The 19,068-nt window shown below is 34.9% G+C and overlaps 1 protein-coding gene across 2 annotated transcripts in view; it reads right to left on the reverse strand.

Moving 5' to 3' along the window:
- PCB (Pyruvate carboxylase) overlaps window positions 1-19,068 on the reverse strand; it is a 100,932-nt gene that overhangs the window by 9,637 nt on the left and 72,227 nt on the right. The window contains exons 4-8 of one of the 2 annotated variants that reach the window (XM_072534125.1): window positions 14,948-15,211; window positions 14,272-14,630; window positions 12,555-13,047; window positions 5,783-5,815; window positions 1,473-1,870 (exon numbers count right to left, since the gene is read on the reverse strand). In XM_072534125.1, coding sequence (XP_072390226.1) covers window positions 1,473-1,870; window positions 5,783-5,815; window positions 12,555-13,047; window positions 14,272-14,630; window positions 14,948-15,211 — 1,547 coding nt within the window. The remainder of the gene's footprint in view (window positions 1-1,472; window positions 1,871-5,782; window positions 5,816-12,554; window positions 13,048-14,271; window positions 14,631-14,947; window positions 15,212-19,068) is intronic. The other variant, XM_072534126.1, reaches the window with a different exon arrangement.

The following is a 19,068-nucleotide window of genomic DNA, read 5'->3' on the forward strand; positions in this document are numbered from 1 at the left end:
TTGTTAATATCTGTAAGTCATTCAGATTATCGGCAAAAACTATAGTGTCATCTGCATATCTAATGTTATTCAACCATTCACCGTTTATTAGTATTCCTTTCGCACAACCGTCTAAAGCTTCCTTAAATACCCATTCAGAATAAATATTGAACAACAATGGAGACAAAATACAGCCCTGTCGTACTTCACGTTCTATTGCAATTTTATCAGTTAACTGGTCTTCTATTTTGATTTTGGCCGTTTGATTGTAGTAAATGTTTCTGATAATTCTAAGATCTTTGTTGTCAATTCCAATTTCTTGCATTAGAGTCATTAATTTGTCATGTTTTACTCTGTCAAATGCCTTCTGGTAATCTATAAAGCATACGTATATATCACAATTCACATCCCTGCATCTCTGAAATAGCACCTGTACAGCAAAAAGGGCCTCCCGTGTTCCCAGAGCATCACGAAATCCGAATTGTGTTCTTGTTAGTTGTTCCTCACATTTTGTATATATTCTTTTGTGGATGACCTTTAGAAATGTTTTAAGTAAATGGCTCATAAGGCTTATAATTCTATAGTCTTCGCACTTTCTCGCATTGGGTTTTTTTGGAAGATTTATAAAAGTTGACACTAACCACTCTTGGGGAACCACGCCCGTATCATATATACTGTTAAATATATTTGTCAACCATTTTATGCCATCATAGTCCATAAGTTTTAAGAATTCTGAGTGAAAATTATCAGGGCCTACTGCTTTACCATCTTTGGTGCTTTTGATGGCATATTTTACTTCTTCGACTGTAAATGGTGGTCCAGATTCGCAATTGGTGTTTGTTGTAATACCAGTGTTACTTCGTATATCTTCAAAAGTTTTTTCCACGTATTTGATCCAAATATCTCTTTTATGCTCTATTTCCAGTACTATGTTTCCCTGATTATCTGTCAGGAATCCAGTGTTCTTGTGTTTATATAAGCCTGCCGCTTCTTTAATCTTTTTATGGAGGTTAAATGAATCATGTTTTTGTTGTAATGACTCTATCTCTGTACACTTCGAGCTAAACCAATTTTCTTTTGCTATTTTAATAGCCCTTTTTATTTCGTTATTTATGTTGTTGTAGTAATTCTTATTATCTTTAGCGTTTCTTCTGTCTTCCATCATACATAGAATCTCCTCCGTCATCCATTCCTTTTTATTTGTTCTTTCAGGTTTTAAGTATTTTTCTGTTATTTCTTGACTTATAGTCATTAATATATTTTAACATTGATAAAAAATTTATATAAGGTTGAATGCTCGAATAAATGAACTTTGATAAAATGAAAGGCAGATATCGAGCACACTTTTCTTAATTTAATCTTGCCCAAGTACTTTCGCTAATGAAATGCCCCTGAGGATGCTTTAGATAGCGAAAGTGTGCTCGATATCTGCCTTTCATTTTATCAAAGTTCATTGATAAAAAAGACTAACGAATGTTAACTAAGGTACTTACAGCTAAATCACAGAATTTATAAACAACATTATCCGGGTAATTGGTATACCCTACAGCATTGGCGCCTCTCAACAACATTTGGAAAGGAATATTAGGAATCATTTTTCTCATATCTTCAAGACGCTCCCACGGACACTCGTGTAGAAATCTTAAAGCGACGTCGAATGTAGCTCCTCCCCAGTTCTCCAGCGAGTACAACTGGTTGAAGTTGTGAGCGACAAACGGTGAGATCTTTAGGAGATCGTGGGTTCTAACACGGGTTGCTAGAAGAGACTGATGGGCGTCTCGGAAGGTGGTGTCCATCAATAGAACTCCTTTGTGGTTTCGAACGGCTTTGGCGAAGGCTTCTGGTCCCTGTTCTTTGTAAATTTGGCGGAATCCTTTTGGTGGTTCAATACCTAAATAAACAGAAACACCACTGTGAATAAAGCAGAACAATTTAAATAAACTTGTGCATCGATAGTGTTATTTTATTGTGAAGTTTGCTCCACGTTTTCATTCTACACAAATCACATTTCCTATGGGATCATATACACATAAGTTCATGTTAATATATTTTTGTTCCTTTATTTGGGATATTTATAATTTTCGGATGATTATTCTACCCAAAAGAGACATGTGAAAGTTGTTAACCAGGCATATTTGCTGCATAACAACTCAATGGACCATTTGAAAAACTTATTAACGGTTCCCTTGTGTTGTTCCACTTTGTCGAGGTGATGGGACTTAAGTCAAATAGACTACTGTCAGGAAACGAAGAGACTAGCAATACTTAAGATATAGACATATTATATCGTGTCCAAATGTTCCTGTCTAAAAGAAAGTTGCCTGTCAAAAAAGAACTGTCTCGAAAGGTCCACTGGAATTGCAACAGGTCGCTTAATTTTTCATATTAAGCTTTCGATCTACATTAAAATCTATGAATTATTTCTCCATACTCGAGCAATTAGTAATCAATTAAATTACATACAAACAAAAACGGTCTAAGAGGGGCTATAAGATGACCAAAAACTAATAAAAATATTTCCAAAGAACGTTAACAAACTAAGGGGAACGTTAAAAGGCACTTTCCGTACTCTTATAAAAAAACCCCGAGACACTTAAGGTATCTCGGAAGTGCTTCTACAGGCTACAAATAAGAAAGCTCAGGAATATAAGATAGAAGGGTATTGACATTAACAAGATCATTATATTACAAAAATCTTCAAGCATTGCTCGAGACAGAACTGATGCGAAACATTAGGTTTGACACTGTGAGCCTATGTTCTCCATTACTGCATGGAGAATAGATTAGGTGGAAAAGTTTTCATCCTCCAAGTGCTAATAAGGAACGTCCTATGGATTCTATCCGCAGATAACCATAGAACTTAGTCAGCTATGTCATTGTAGATTTATTGATTGTACATGACACAAACGCACATCCGCACCATCATGCTCAATCGGCAAATCACCAGAAAGCTGCACCATAACTGAATCATCATATGGTGAGATTCGTCCTGCGACTACTGTGCTCCCCAATCCGGATATGTAACATCATTGTACCCCAGAGGATGCATATTCCCATCAAAATATTGTTGTGGTGGAAGTTACAAAACTGCTTGAACTAGTGAACTGATAGCAGTGATTGCTAAGAACTAGTGATTAAAAAAGGTATTGTATACCCGATTCAGCAATATTGGAATAAAATGGTCTTCATATAGAACTGAAGGCAATCAAAATATAGGACGATAGAGAAATCTGGACTCTTAGGCGGCCGCCTGAACAAGGAGTGTGATATATAATTCAGCAGGCTGCACTAAGAGTCTTAATAACAACTTAAGTGTTCGTTTTGCAAGCAATCACTTCTTCTTCTCATATCCATTGGCCCTCTCAGGCGTCGTAGAGAAAGATCACAAGAGCAATAATATCCAAATGATTAGGGAGCTTACATTAGAATACGTTAGTGTATCCGATCGATTTATTGATGAGCAGTACGACAAGAGATGGGACCATATGATTTGGTGTTATTCATGGCATTGACCCCTGCAGGATGTTGTAAGGAACTGTAGGATTTCCGTACATAGATAGATCTTTGTAGTTCTGATCTCGGTAGTCAGGAGAAATGTTTAAAGACCCTATAAGAACAGAAAGAGCATATGACTTCTTTATGTCGTTTAGCTACAGTACAGGGTCTGGACAAAGGTGTCACGACTAAGAACCAAAGATATATAAAACCGCCTGCGATAAAAACAAGGAGAAATATATGAGACAAAATAGTGAAATTGGTGATCAATACCCTTAAGGTTAATATGTGTTGCATCTCAATAGAGAGAGTTGAAACTCAATGGAGCCTCAATCTATGTAAGAACATGTTCATTTGCTGCTCCATGGAGCTCGTTGCAAACCAATGATGCTCTTTAAAAATCTATTTTGTCTAAACAGCCGCGATTATCTGAAAAATATTAAAACCTTGTTTGGTTTCCACTCAATTTAATATAATTTAAATAATAACATAAACTTTTACGCTGTAAATCTAACCACTACTTATGACATATATGATCCACCACCTGTTAAGAATAAACAATTAAGGAACTGAAAGGATAATACATTTATATTTTCTACGAAACATTTGTAATTGCTGTAATTTTTAAAATTTTGACGTATGACAACGTTGTCATACAAAAGAAGCAGTTTTTTATAGAAAGCGTAAGCCAAAAAGCAGCAATAGTTGTTTTTTTACACTAATAATTAAAAAAGCTTTTCGATTCTCACATATCTGCAGTAATTATTGTTTAAAAATAATGTAAATTCGTTTAAAAATATCTTATACACGGTTGCCATATTTCAAAACCTGTTTTTGAAAAGTTCAAATAACTGAAGAAGAGTAGGATCAATCTTAGTGGTTTTTTTACTTTATTTGTAAGAATTTTGGACTGAGGAACAAATCTCAGAAGATTGATGTACCGGAATGAGAATGTGTGAATACAAAATGGACAGGTATCAGTATATAGGTTGTATATATCAGTATAAATTACTAAGCGTAATAATGCAAGGAAAAGAGCTGTTGGAACAACAAAACATAGATGAGGATGCCAAAGACCTCATAAAAACACACTCATGAAAAGGAAAAACAGTAGATTGAGATCTTTGGAAAAGTTTACTGAAGAACACCAAAGCCCGACTTGAGCTGTAGTATCATTGGATGGATGGATCAGTATATATGCGAAATAATTCACACAACCTTGAAGAACAAGATATAAAGAGATACAATGATGAAAAATCCAAGCCTCAGCTCAACTGGGGCTGTAGTACCATCGGAAGAAGACAACAACTTATACCTACTCGATTAATGAGAAAATAAAAGAATAAAAAACAAACTCGAAAAAACATGTAAAGAGAATTGATTAAAATCAAATAAAAAAGAACTGAGGAGGCTTCGGGAAGCAAAGTTTGATGCCAGAATGACCTTCCTGGAAACCTGGAATCCGATATGGTCGTTGGAGTGCATAATAAAAAAGTGACTTACGATCTTGTCGATCAATAACTGCCAAGTTTTTGGATAAGACACATCTAAAAAAGGTGGTTAAAGACTTCTAAGTGGTTTTGGAGAGGAAAACAGCTGCGGATGTTGGAAATTCAACGAATTCTCAACATTCCACTCAACGAATGAGTTGAGATAATCCTACTCTCACAACCTAGAAGGTATAATAAGTCTGGTAACGGCTGAGTGCATGACATACAAAAGGTTTGCACTAAGCAGCCAACGAGGAAAAATAAAAGGTGCTTAAAAACTGGAAAATGCCGGCTAGGATGATAAATCAGAACAGAAATTCTGGAGATAAAATCCATGGGTTCTCTTTGTCGTGTAGGTCGTTATTGTACCCTGGAGGACTGTAAAAAGCTAGCGAAGTACTGATTAATGTGTTATATCTTCGTCGCAAATTATTTCTTACTTAGAAAATACACCTGTTGGTGAATTAAAAGATTTCGATGATTTCATTGTATAGATTTATTATTTAATTTGACTTTTATGATAATGTGACTAAAAATTTGACTAAAAACAATATGACTTTTATGATAATTTTTGGGTTGCATCTGGATTGGTAATGGTATGCGGTAAGGAAATACCAGAGTCGATTAAGATATATGGTTTTTTGGGCGATCACACATTTTCGCCAGTGCTATAGAAAGATTTTTAATATCCTAATATAACTTAATTGCTAAAATATAACTGCTAAAATATTATTTTGTCTTTCTTAAAGGCAGATATTATGGAAATCGAAAACTTTTTTTATTAACATAACAAACATAAATAAAAAGTGTATACTAACTTGGAACGTGGTCGGGATTCGTCACCAGGTACTCTGTTAAAATAACAAGAAACGAAAGCGTGCCAATTATTAGAAAAAAAAATAAAAAAGTAAATAAACACGTGCTAAGTTAAAATTATTAACAAACAGATAAAAATATGTACTAAACAGTAACTTATTTACTTTGACATTAAGTAAGTGCTAAGTGTGATCAATTTTACGAAGAAGGTTTGACATAAATTTAGCTGAAGTAACATTTTTATTAATTTTCTCATTTCTGTTTTCTCTTAGTCTGTTATTTTTCAATATACTCTCTTTTTTATGTACGTTTACAACTCCCCCCCCCCCACGAAGTCGTTTTGCCAGAGTTCCTAAAATGGCGTGTGCAGTTTCGACAATAACCTCATTTTTCGTTGCAAAACGGCGTCCTTCAAGTCATTTTAACGTTCTTCGTGGTCATTCGTACACGTACGAGCATCGTGGCATACTATACGTCCATGGGCATATGATGTAATTATATATTTATAGGTGGGAAGTATTCTCTGACACCATTCATCTCTGTTTTCAGCCGTTTGAATGAAATCATACATAAATATTTCGTTTTTGATTCAAGGCCTTTTTGTATGTGATGTAGAGCCATTTTCGAATTTTATTGCAACATGTTCTATCTTGGCTTCCTTCTGTGTGGAGTCGGATAAAGGGTAGAGGATCTGGTTTAAGGGGTGGATAGGACTGGGGTTGTGGCTTGATTTCCTCCGTTGTAGCGGAATGGAAGAAAATCACGAGCTTGTGTAGGACAGGGTTCGATAATCTCTGTAGTGAGTCTGTCTTGGTCCACCAATGTATATCCCAATTAGTGTAATTTTGCCTGTACAATAGTTTCTTTGTAAGCGGCTGCGTTGTCTAAACGGAAAAGCATTTTTCGCGAGACAAACCAGGACCTATTCCCTTGGATTCGAATTGAAACGATAAATAAATTTGCATAGTCTACGTCAGTTATTACCTTATATTACGAATAATACCTTTCATCATCACCTTTCCAGGCAATCGATTGGTCTTGGCCTTTTTTGGTAGACATTCGTCGCTTTTTCTCTAAAGTCAGACTCTTTAGGGGACTCTTCTATAAAACCTTGCATTTTGTAGGACAAATATTTTTCGGTCAATTTAGATAATTATCTTGAGAATTTCTGAGAGTCGTCAAATCAACATATTTCATCCCTGCTACCCCTGAGGGACCACAAACGCAAATTTTTGTAGTTGCAAAAGTTGGGCGTCTTTTCAAAATGAAACTACTCACGAACAATTAGATTTTTAGTTATAAAGGGTGAAAATTGACTCAGAATACCGGACTAATAACAGTACAGATATTTTTGACTTCATTTGACGGAGTTCTTTTTGTATGTTAATACACAATACACAAATTTATCCTAAATTTAAATTACATTATTCTGAGAGTTAGTTAATTAAAAAAACTACAACGACTAAATTAACAGTTTATAAAATCTACATCTATACCTATAAACATTTTAGTAACATTAAACCCACAAAATAATTTTCCTGTTTAGTACATATTTTTAGTTTTACTAAGAAGAAACGTACAGAAATCATTTTACTATAAATAATTTTCTACCATCACCAAATACTTCATTGTAGAAGAAAAGATAATAGATCCAAAGCCGTATTGAAACACCTACTTTATTTATGAGGTGATGAGATGTATAAGATTAAGATGATGAATGTGCCAATTTTGAGATTTTCAATTAAAATTAAAGCGAATTAAAATAAAAATAATTTAGTATACCTCAGCCTTCTTTACTTGTACCTGTGGACCCGTATAAAGTAGAGTTGTATTCCAATATTTCGTACATTTACAGAACTTTTACACTTTTGTGGAAAACTTTTTGTGAAAATATCCTAATTTTTAATGCCCAGTATCTTTATATTGATAATGTACAAATATTAGTTTTGGGTATATAATTATTTTTTTTGATTCCATGTTGCAATTCCTTTAAGTGATTTTACCTCTTGCGCATGCGTTTTCCCCATTTGATAGCATTTGGTATTTTTTTAAAGGCGAAATTCTAAACATTCTTCTTAACGACTAGTTTAATCCTTCTTCTATCGTATCCCCCAAAAGTTATTCCTGATCTTTTCTGGTAAGAGTACCTTTATTACATTGGTGTCGCATTGAGGCTTTAGCTACATAAATGCTTGTGAATAAAAAAATTGTAAATAAAATGATGCGTTAAGGCCCTTTTATAAGTTTTACAGGCAATTGATGGAATTTTGGAAGCGTTATAAAATAATTACGATTTGCAAACCATTGTCGACGCTTCTGCGAGACTCTTCTCTTCATTCTCTGCGAGACATAAACTCTTTTTCGAGACTGGTCGCTTTTTCAAGATTTTTTAGTACTTTTGAATGCTTTTTGACGTTTTTACAATGTTTCCGGAGCTCCTGAACACTCGTTTTCATTATTCCTTAGCATTTTCTATTGGCAACACATAAGCTTAAATGCTTTGGTTTCCCTTAGCGTTTAACGATCAACGGTCAGCGTTAAGACTGAAGTGGTTACCTATATACTAAGTATAGATTGATTTAACCATTTTTTCTTTATTTTTTGCTGTAACCGTACTGTAACCGTAACTGAAATAAAAGTATGAGTGAACCTAACCTCATATAACTTGATCGTGTAAGTTTACCTAGAATAAGAATAATGGTAGGTTCTTAACTGAAATACGGGTATCGGTTAACCTAACCTCACATAACCTAACTATGTATGTACGTTAATCTAAAATAAGAGAATTAATGAATAAAATTCTGATTGCGCAAAATTGGTGATTACACAACTAAAGGCTAAAGACGGTTTTGTTGCTGTATCTATTATTATTAATTCAATTTGTTAATTTTTTTTGTAACAATATCAAATTTACAGGTTTTTTTCTATTAAATCTCATTTCTTTGGAGCTGTATTTTATAAAAATTTAGCAAGATTTCTACGTTTCTTTTAGATATCATATTTCTAAAAATTAGTTTTAATTAAAAACATAAAACAGTTTGTCTAACATGAGGGAAACTAGTTTTAATATACATAAAATACAACAGAAAAAATTGCGGAGCAAAACAAAATATAATGCAAGAACTAGAAAATATCTACAAAAAAAAAATCATGGTGCGTCTACAACCACAGAATCCACATAAACTTTCTTTTTGCTTGACGAAGATGCCCAAAGATAGGTGTTTTCATCATGAACATATTTATTTTGGTACACTCAGATGCAAAAAATACGCTACGCCGACAATTTTGGTCAAATTCAAAGTATTTCAGTTTTTTAATTTTTAGCCCTATTTTGATGATTTTTTTAGCACACTGTGTAAAAATTTATAAATTTTTATTTAGTATAGTGAGCTTTTTCAAGAAAATTTTGTATTCGACTTAATATACGGGGTTAATCGAAAGGTGGGTTTTATCCTAACTTTGAAACATTCTGGTGAATAATTCCGTTAGCGGATTTTCGTAAAACGTTGTTTTTTGGTTGCAACCATGTCTTCTAAGTATTATGTTTTTTGTTTCATGTGAAAATATGAATTGATTCATTTTTAGGAGCGAAATAACTTTGCCACCCACAATTTACGACTTTTCCTATTATTACTATTATCTTTTGTATTAATTTGTAATACGACGATGGGGGCTTTGGTGACTGATATCGAAGGAATGTCATATCGACATCCCAGAAGCACTGTATTTAAATAATGATTAAAAGCAAAATAAAAAAGCTTCTTCTTAAAGTTCCATCTCCTATCGGAGGTTGGATATCATAGCGGCTATGGTCACTTTGATGGCTGCTGCTCTGAAAAGTTGTAGTGAACTACAGTTAAACCATTCTCTAAGGTTCTTCAGCCAGGAGATGCGTCTTCTTCCTATGCTTCTTCTTCCTTGGATCCTTCCTTGCATAATAATTCTTAGCAGCTCATATTTTTCTCCTCTGGTTATGTGACCCAAATATTCTAGTTTTCTTCTTTTTATGCTGTTCATAATTTCTAACTCCTTATTTAGACGTCGTAGTACCTCAGCATTGGTAATCCTTTGAACACACTGAATTTTTAATATTCTTCTGTAACACCACATTTCGAACGCTTCTATTTATAATAAAAATAAAAAAGCACATATTCATAATTTCGCCCATCTTCGACCAGAGCAACGGCTTTCGCATAATTTTCGACACTAAGAACCATGATCAATCATAGGTAAACAAAATGTAAGTGTCAATATGACAGAATGATAACAACCACCAAAGCCACCTCGTCGTATTACAAAATAACTCCAAAATAATCATAATTAAGTCCTAAATTGTGGATGGCAAATTCATTGGGCTCTAAAAAATGAAGAAAGGCATATTTTGACATAAAACAAAAAACACAATGCTTAGGAGACATGTTTGCAACCGAAAAATAAGGTTTTACGAAAATTCGCAAACGGAATTATTCCACAGGATGTTTCAAAGTTAGGATAATAAAACCACGTTTTAATTAACCCCTTACAATAAGTCAAATATAAAATTTTATCAAAAAATTGACTATACCAAATTAAAATTTATAACACAGAATGACAGAATGACGGTATTAGATTTTTGTTTTGATAAAGTGCAGCAACAACCGTTGATACGTATTTCGACCTCCTTAAGTCTCTTCAGAACGGTATAGCCACTGCTCTGAACCAAAACAAAAATCTTTCCCGTCCTAGATAATAGTTATTAAAATAACTATATACAGACGTAACTACGCCATCTAAAAACAAAAAGAGAAATCAAACGATTTCTACTTAGCGAAACCTTTATCAAAACAAAAATCTAATACCGTCATTCTGTTTTGTTATTTACTTCGTTGGAAGTACGAGAAACTGAATTCACTACGAATTTTGACTAGGATGAACGGCTTGTGGAATGCAATTTTAGATTCCCTTGCCGAGTAATTCATCCAGCTGTTTGTTTCGCAAATTTTAGGAAACACAGTGGTTAAGATTTGAATTCGGTTTCGCTAAGTAGAAATCGTTTGATTTCTCTTTTTGTTTTTAGATGGCGTAGTTACGTCTGTATATAGTTATTTTAATAACTATTATCTAGGACGGGAAAGATTTTTGTTTTGGTTCAGAGCAGTGGCTATACCGTTCTGAAGAGACTTAAGGAGGTCGAAATACGTATCAACGGTTGTTGCTGCACTTTATCAAAACAAAAATCTAATACCGTCATTCTGTTTTGTTATTTACTTCGTTGGAAGTACGAGAAACTGAATTCACTACGAATTTTGACTAGGATGAACGGCTTGTGGAATGCAATTTTAGATTCCCTTGCCGAGTAATTCATCCAGCTGTTTGTTTCGCAAATTTTAGGAAACACAGTGGTTAAGATTTGAATTCGGTTTCGCTAAGTAGAAATCGTTTGATTTCTCTTTTTGTTTTTAGATGGCGTAGTTACGTCTGTATATAGTTATTTTAATAACTATTATCTAGGACGGGAAAGATTTTTGTTTTGGTTCAGAGCAGTGGCTATACCGTTCTGAAGAGACTTAAGGAGGTCGAAATACGTATCAACGGTTGTTGCTGCACTTTATCAAAACAAAAATCTAATACCGTCATTCTGTTTTGTTATTTACTTCGTTGGAAGTACGAGAAACTGAATTCACTACGAATTTTGACTAGGATGAACGGCTTGTGGAATGCAATTTTAGATTCCCTTGCCGAGTAATTCATCCAGCTGTTTGTTTCGCAAATTTTAGGAAACACAGTGGTTAAGATTTGAATTCGGTTTCGCTAAGTAGAAATCGTTTGATTTCTCTTTTTGTTAAAATTTATAAATTTATACACAGTGTGCTAAAAAAAACCATCAAAATAGAATTAAAAATAAAAAAATTGAAATACTTTGAATTTGACCAAAATTTTCTTCGTTGCGTTTTTTTGCATCTGAGTATATATTAATTGTGGATTAATGTGTATAATTGATTCCATTCTTTTTTTCGTCACTTATTTTCTTCAACGCTGTGGTTTTGTTGCTATTTCTTATGATTATTTCTTCGATATGAATCCTATACTATTGACTGAACGCTTTTCTAGACAAGTTGCTATAGTTTCCTCCCTATTTACGTTGATTTTCCAATCTATGTTTCTTATATGACAAATCTTTCTAAACCACATAATGATTTTACTCATTGGTACATAACAAAATAGCTTCTTTTTTGTAAACAAAAAGAAGCTTGTAAAAGCAATTCTTTGTAGAACACCAGCATCACTACAGTTTAGAAGTATTTTCCACTTCAAGTTGACACCTTCTTGGAACGCATTTGAGAAAGTTTTAAAGAACTAAAGCCGGAGTAAGATTAAAACAAGTAGTTGTAATTTAGTCCCTTTTCTGTTAAAATTACAATATTTTTGTCTCAGATCTATTTTGTTTTGAAGAATAGCTGTTTTCCTCTTAGAATTAAAACCTGTTTAGGCTTTCTATCACTGTTCTTTTTTTCATGCACCGAAATTGTTCATAAAGTTGTAAATAATTCAGCTACATCCTATATAGCATAGTCTATATTCTACCTTACTGTCATTTCCCACGTCGCACATCATTAATTTGACACACTATTTATTTTATTTTGAAGCTTTACTGTATGTAAATGTTCTAGGATTCTGTTCTTACCTATATTGAAGAGTTTAAAATGTTTCTTCGCTCCACAAGTAGCTCCGCATTAGCTTTAAGCAAATTATTTACAAAAATCTAAACAGTTAAGTCTATTTCCAGTAACTTACCTTGCGATACAACAGGCACGTGTGGTTTAATTTCGGCAGGTTTCAAGGTCGTTCCCAAAGGCGTCTGAGGACCATTTACTAAGACTTCCCCGAGGTAGTTGAGTAGTTTTTGGGCACGATTCTTTGTAGGGGCGAATTTGAACAATTGAGGATTTTCGTCGATGAAATAGGTATCGACAGAACCGTTTAGGAACTTCTGGTTTTCGAGTACGTTCAACAAAAATGGAATGTTCGTTTTGACGCCTCTGACACGGAATTCTCTAAGAGCTCTGTTCATTTTGGCACAGGAACTGGCTAAGTCTTTCGAGTGAGCTATGACTTTCACCAACAACGAGTCGTAGTATGGTGAAATGATAGCTCCCGCAAAGGCAGACGCACCGTCGAGACGGATGCCCATACCTTCTCCGGAACGGAATACCTCGATTCTGCCGGTGTCGGGTTGAAAGTTTTTGGCTGGATCTTCCGTCGTGACACGACATTGAATGGCAAAACCCTAAATAAATATTCTGTCTTATTTTCTGACGTACAATGTTCAATTTAAAATATATTAGGGCCATATTGTGGCCACTGAACAAGAGATATTAGTTTTAGCTGAAAAATTGTGAAATGCTGACACCCCCTATGTATAAAGCTTTATCATTTGCAATAAATATTTTAGCATATTCAAATGTTATTTGAAATAATTCTCATATTGGCATATTAGTAAAAGGGCGGCACGGCTACGAGCACAAAACAGGTCATTTTCCCATGTAAATCTCCTTAAGAAATTATAAGGTCCCTTCTGCTCATTTTTGGCTCTTTTGTGGTGGAGGCGCAGCTTGAGACCTGTTCGAGGTCTGTTCGAGACCTGGTACTGAACGGCAAAAAAAAGTGGTCACTGGCGATGGCCGAGAAAGGGTTTGGAGACAAATAAGTGAAAGATATGCCCAGAGAAGAAAGTTTGGCGGTGGTGGTGTCATGATTTGAGCTGGAATCTCATTTTTAGCTCGAACTGAACTTATTTTCATCAATGGTCCCTGAATGCTGACCGGTATATAGAGGATGTTTTGCAGAAGCAGTAGTTCCACCTGGTCGATTTATTGGGGACAATTTTGTCTTTATGCATGATAATGTACATCCGCATACTGCACGAATCGTGGCAAATTACTTGGGGAAAGTAGGAATTAATATTCTAGAATGGCCATCCTGCAGCCCCGATCTGAATATCATCGAACATCTTTGGGATAAACTTTATCATAGGGTTAGAAGTCAACCAAGCCAGCCAGAAAGTCTTGCAGAACTTCAAAACATGCTTCGTAAAAAATACAAACGTATTTCTCAAAGTTTTTATTGAAAATTTATTTCTTTCCCTTCCAAACCGTATGCAAACGGTTATTGATGCTTTAGGGCGTAACACAACTATATAACCTTTTTATGGCTTTCTAATTTTTTAAATTCGAAAGCAATAACATGTTTTACCACCGATAGTTGGAAAACCATTTTCCAATAATATTTCTTGGAATATAGCATATAAACAGGTCTGATTTATGAGGTAATAAAGTTTTGAAAAGACATTTAACTAAAATTGAAGTTTTTATGATAATGAAATATGTTGCACTGATAAAATGGAAGTTTCAAAAAGATGTTCCTTCGAATTGACTGTGTGCTGATAATGTAGCACTGACACAATTGAAATATTTATGTTAATGGTCAATAAATGTCCAATACTTATACTTACATCAGGTTTAATATTTTCTTGCTTGATACCCAACTCAGGCAAGGTCATTCCTTCAGCAATCCTAATCTGCGACTGTACCAAATCAATTCCAGTAATTTCCTCAGTAACAGTATGCTCCACTTGCAATCGAGCATTGACTTCAATGAAATAGAAATTACCCTTTTCATCGCATAAGAACTCAACGGTACCGGCGTTTTCGTACCCGACGTGTCGGGCCAATTTTACGGCTAATTCAGTCATTTTGTCTCGCACTCCCGCGCTCAGATGAGGAGCGGGCGCCATTTCAACGACTTTTTGATGCCTTCTTTGTACCGAGCAGTCACGTTCGAACAGATGTACCACGTTTCCAGCTTTGTCACCTACAATGTACAACATTGAATGAGAGAACAATCGATATTAATAAATATGGAGGAAGTTGCCGGGTAAAATATATTCTGTCGAAAAGTTTTATTTAAAAAATCCTTTATAAAAGGTATATAATTAAAAAGACCCTTTATCTTTTGATTGCTGGCCCTGAGACAATGTCTCTGTATGGGCTCTAGATGGCAACGATGACAATTATATACCGTTTATAAAGGATTCTTTAAATAAAACTTTTGTGATTTATGCTATACAGCCAATTAAAGGAATTTCATTTTCCTTGTGGATAATCTGTCGATTATAGATAAAAGCTTACCTAAAAGTTGAACCTCAATATGTCTGGGCCTTTCGATGAACTTTTCGATAAACATAGCTCCATTTCCAAACGCACTCTTAGCTTCTGACGAAGCTCTTTTAAAGCTTTCTTCGACTTCTGACATATTTTTCACAACCCTCATTCCTCTACCTCCTCCTCCGTATGCAGCCTTAAAAATTACGGGTAGACCGTGTTTGTTACAAAATTCTTTCGCCTCTTCTGCGGTGGTGACTGGTCCATCGGTTCCAGGTACGATTGGCACACCTACAAAGATCAATCAAAGTTAAAACAGATAAAAATATAGGACAGTAAAAATTATACACATTTGTAATATAAATTTTCAATAAGTTTTTTTTGGAAACAATTAATTTATTTTTCCGATTTTTCCAGAAGGTGAAAGTAAAAAATTGTTATTATTTTCTCGAGCTACCCCAGTTAAAAAGATGAATATTTTGCTTGCCATAGAAGGAGAGATATTGCAAATTTTTTCAGAGCACTTCAATTTTTAGTTCTATTCTAAAAACAACGGAGCTCGCTTATCTATTTTAACGTCGCGGTATTTTACGTGTACCATCAATGCAATTACTGTAAAAGTAAGGGTTTTTTGCAATTATCTCGGTGAATTGTATATGTATTTTAATGTAGATACTCGCAAATTAAAGAACTTTTCAAAATCTACAACTTTTATTTGAACTATTTTTCTACAAAACGTATAAGAAACGTTTTATAGCCAAAAAATGTTTTTTGCGAAAGGAGCTAGAAACGGTTTGGACTGTAGAAACTCGCTGTGCGTGTGTGTGAGTTTCGAGATATGGTGCTATCGTTAGTCCCTTACCGCATAGTGGGTCACATATGGTACAAATACTTAGTTTTATACCTAACTGTTAGAGATAGAATCTTATTTTAAAGTATTTATGAATGACATGTCCATATAGAGCACATATTTCGTATAACCGGTAATAAAGCGCCATTTCAATGCAGCAAAGTGAACTTTTATGAAAATTTGCAAATAGCCGCGGTCTGACAGGTGTTCATAAGAATTGTGCAATTTGATATTCAATTATTGAAGTTTCTACTAATATTTTTGTACAAAAAAAAATAGCGACATCAAGGATAGACCTTCAAGAAAGAATTTCTGTAAGTATTTTCACGTATTTCTTTATATTTTGGTAAAAAATATGCTTGTACCATATATGCCACAATATGCACTGTCGTGTAAAACTCTCTTTCATATATGGCAGATTCGTGAAACTCTTGTGGTAGTGGATATACCAGATGGTAGTGAAGACAATGGGCTATCAGATGATGATATTTTCCCCTATTATATTAGCCCCAGAGTCAGATTATGAAGATGATATAATAGATAATAATGAATCAGATATTATCCCAGAAACGGATTTAGAAAGCAGTTCACCTAGCGAAGATGATATTTCTTTGGACTAATTACGACGTAATCTAATAAAGAATAGAAATAAAAATCATCCAACTTGGAAAGAAGGAAATTTGGTAACATCAGATGATAATATAAGATTTCTCGGTTCTACTGACCTGCCACCTGAGTTGCAACAAGCGGATTCCCCTTTAGATTTTTTTAACAAATGAGACGACCAAATATATAGTTTATCCAACTATATTATATTCAGTGAAAAAAAGACCTCAAAACCTTTGAAACTTTCTGAAAATGAGCTTGAACAGTTCTTGGGAACCTTTATTTATATGTCTATATATTATATGTTTATATATTTATAATAGTGCAATTGCCAAACGCTGGAAGTTATTGAAACTCCAGTCTGAATCATCGATTGATCTCAGATGTTATGTCATGCAATAGATGGGAAGAAATAAAACGTTTTTTACATTTTTCATACAATAACGATGCTATTGCTGTAGGTAATCCTGGTCATGATAAACTTTTTAAAATCCAACGCTACTAAATAAACTGAGGAATCAGTTACTCAAAGTTCCGAAAGAGGAATTTTTAGCCATAGATGATCAAATAATTCCGACAAAGGCTCGTTCATCTATAAAACAATATAATCCGCAAAAACTCCAAAAATGGGGATATAAGGCGTTTGTTTTTAATGGTGTCGGCGGATTTTCCTACGATTATGAAATTTTTGTAGGAAGCCAAACTAATGTTGTATCCAATGGTTTTCCTGATTTAGGAGTAAGTTCAAATGTGGTTCTTCGGCTAACACAAATAGTACCAAGACTTATAAATCACAAAATATTCTTTGATAATTGGTTCAACAGCGTCCCATTGCAAATTTATCTAAGGAAACAGGGTATGTTACCCCTAGGAACAGTTAGAATAAACACAGTGCCAAATAGTAGTATGCCAAAAGAGCCTGAATTAAAAAAGAACGGCCGAGGAGCTATTGTAGAAAAAGTCGCCACAATTGATGGTACAAAAATATCTGTTGTTACATGGTATGACAACAAATTAGTAAACATTTTATCAACATATGCTGGGAGTAAGCCAACAGTTGAAGTTAAATGGTTTTCGAAAAAGGATAATACACATATAATGGTTCCATGTCCAAAAGCTGCAACGATCTACAACAAGTATATAGGGGGAGTAGATCTCCTGGATTAAATGTTGGGATATTATAGAATCAAACTCGGATCCAAAAAATGATACATGCGAATATTTTTCCATATTATGGATTTGATGACTGTCAATGCGTGGATTCTTTGGAGAAGAAGTGACAATGAGCATAATATACTAAGTGACATAGAAATCCGAACACCCAGTTTAAATGATTTTATTTGAATAAAATTTTGTATAAGTACTTAAAGCATAATAAGTAAATGATTAAAATTTCAAAATGATTGCATTGCTTTACAGCCCTTTTACCTTTAATAATGTGTGGATGCACCCTGATGTGTTACGCATTCTCCAACGCGCCAGGCATGCTTCTGATTAGGTGGTCAATGTCCTCTTGTGGTATCTCATTTTGTGGTATCTCATTTCAGGCAACCACCAACTCCTCTCGAAGTGCTTGTAGAGTCTGAGGAGGACGTTGCAAATTGAGCAATCTCCTACCCATCATATCCCACACGTGCTCAATTGCGGATAAGTCGGGAGATCTTGGTGGCCATGCTAACAATGTGACATCATTATGTTGAAAGAAGTCTATTGTGACTCTTGCAACATGAGGTCGGGCATTATCTTGTTGGAAAGTTGGATTTGCCAGGGTATCAAGATAGGGTAAAAAGTGGGGTTCTAGAACTTCTTGGATATAACGCTGCACGTTCATGTTACCTCTGTTGAAGATTAAAGGTGACCTGGACCCATAAGCTATAGCATCCCAAACCATAACTCCAACGGTGTGATGAACATGTCTTTCAACAAAAAACTGTCAATTCCTCCTTTCACCACGTCGCCTTCTAACCCTCGTTCGACCATCGTGCATGCCTAAACAAAATCGAGACTCATCACTAAAGACAATACTGTTCCATTCCTGATTCCAGAGTGACCGTTCTCTGCACCACTGAAGGCGATTACGGCTGTGTTCTGGAGTTAAAGGGAGGACCCAGTGTGGTCGGTATGAAAACAGGCCAAAAGTTCTCATTCGTCGGTAAACACTTCGCATGCCAATAGGTCTTCCGTGTTCTGCAAAACCATTCATTTGCAACGCAGCTGGTAGTGGCGAAACGGTCTCTTAAGGCCAATAATCTTAGGCGGCGATCTTCACGGTCTGTTCCAGTCTGCGTCCAGTGCCCCTTGCTCTTTGCGTACGGCCTTCTTGAAGCCATGCCTGACAACACCTAACCATGGTGTCTACACTTCTTTGCACTCTAACTGCAACTTCCCGAAAAGAAAGTCCAGCTTCCCGAAGTACCATTATACGGCCCCTATCAAACTCACTAAGTTGACGAAATCGTACAGGCCTCCGTACTCTAGGCATCGTAACCAATCGTAAGGAATGTCAAGAACCACAATCCGCCAGTAAGATAAATAAATTACACCAAATTTTATTGAAATAAAATCATTTAAACGGTGTTCGGATTTCTATGTCACTTAGTATAATTTAGCTCTGGCAGATTTCAAAATAGCAGTAGCAGAGTGTTTATGCAAAGTTAATAAAGTAGGTTTTACTATAAAAAGGGGTCGTCCG

The sequence above is a fragment of the Diabrotica undecimpunctata genome, chromosome 6 (assembly GCF_040954645.1).
Source record: "Diabrotica undecimpunctata isolate CICGRU chromosome 6, icDiaUnde3, whole genome shotgun sequence".
Classification (NCBI taxonomy): Eukaryota; Metazoa; Arthropoda; class Insecta; order Coleoptera; family Chrysomelidae; genus Diabrotica; species Diabrotica undecimpunctata.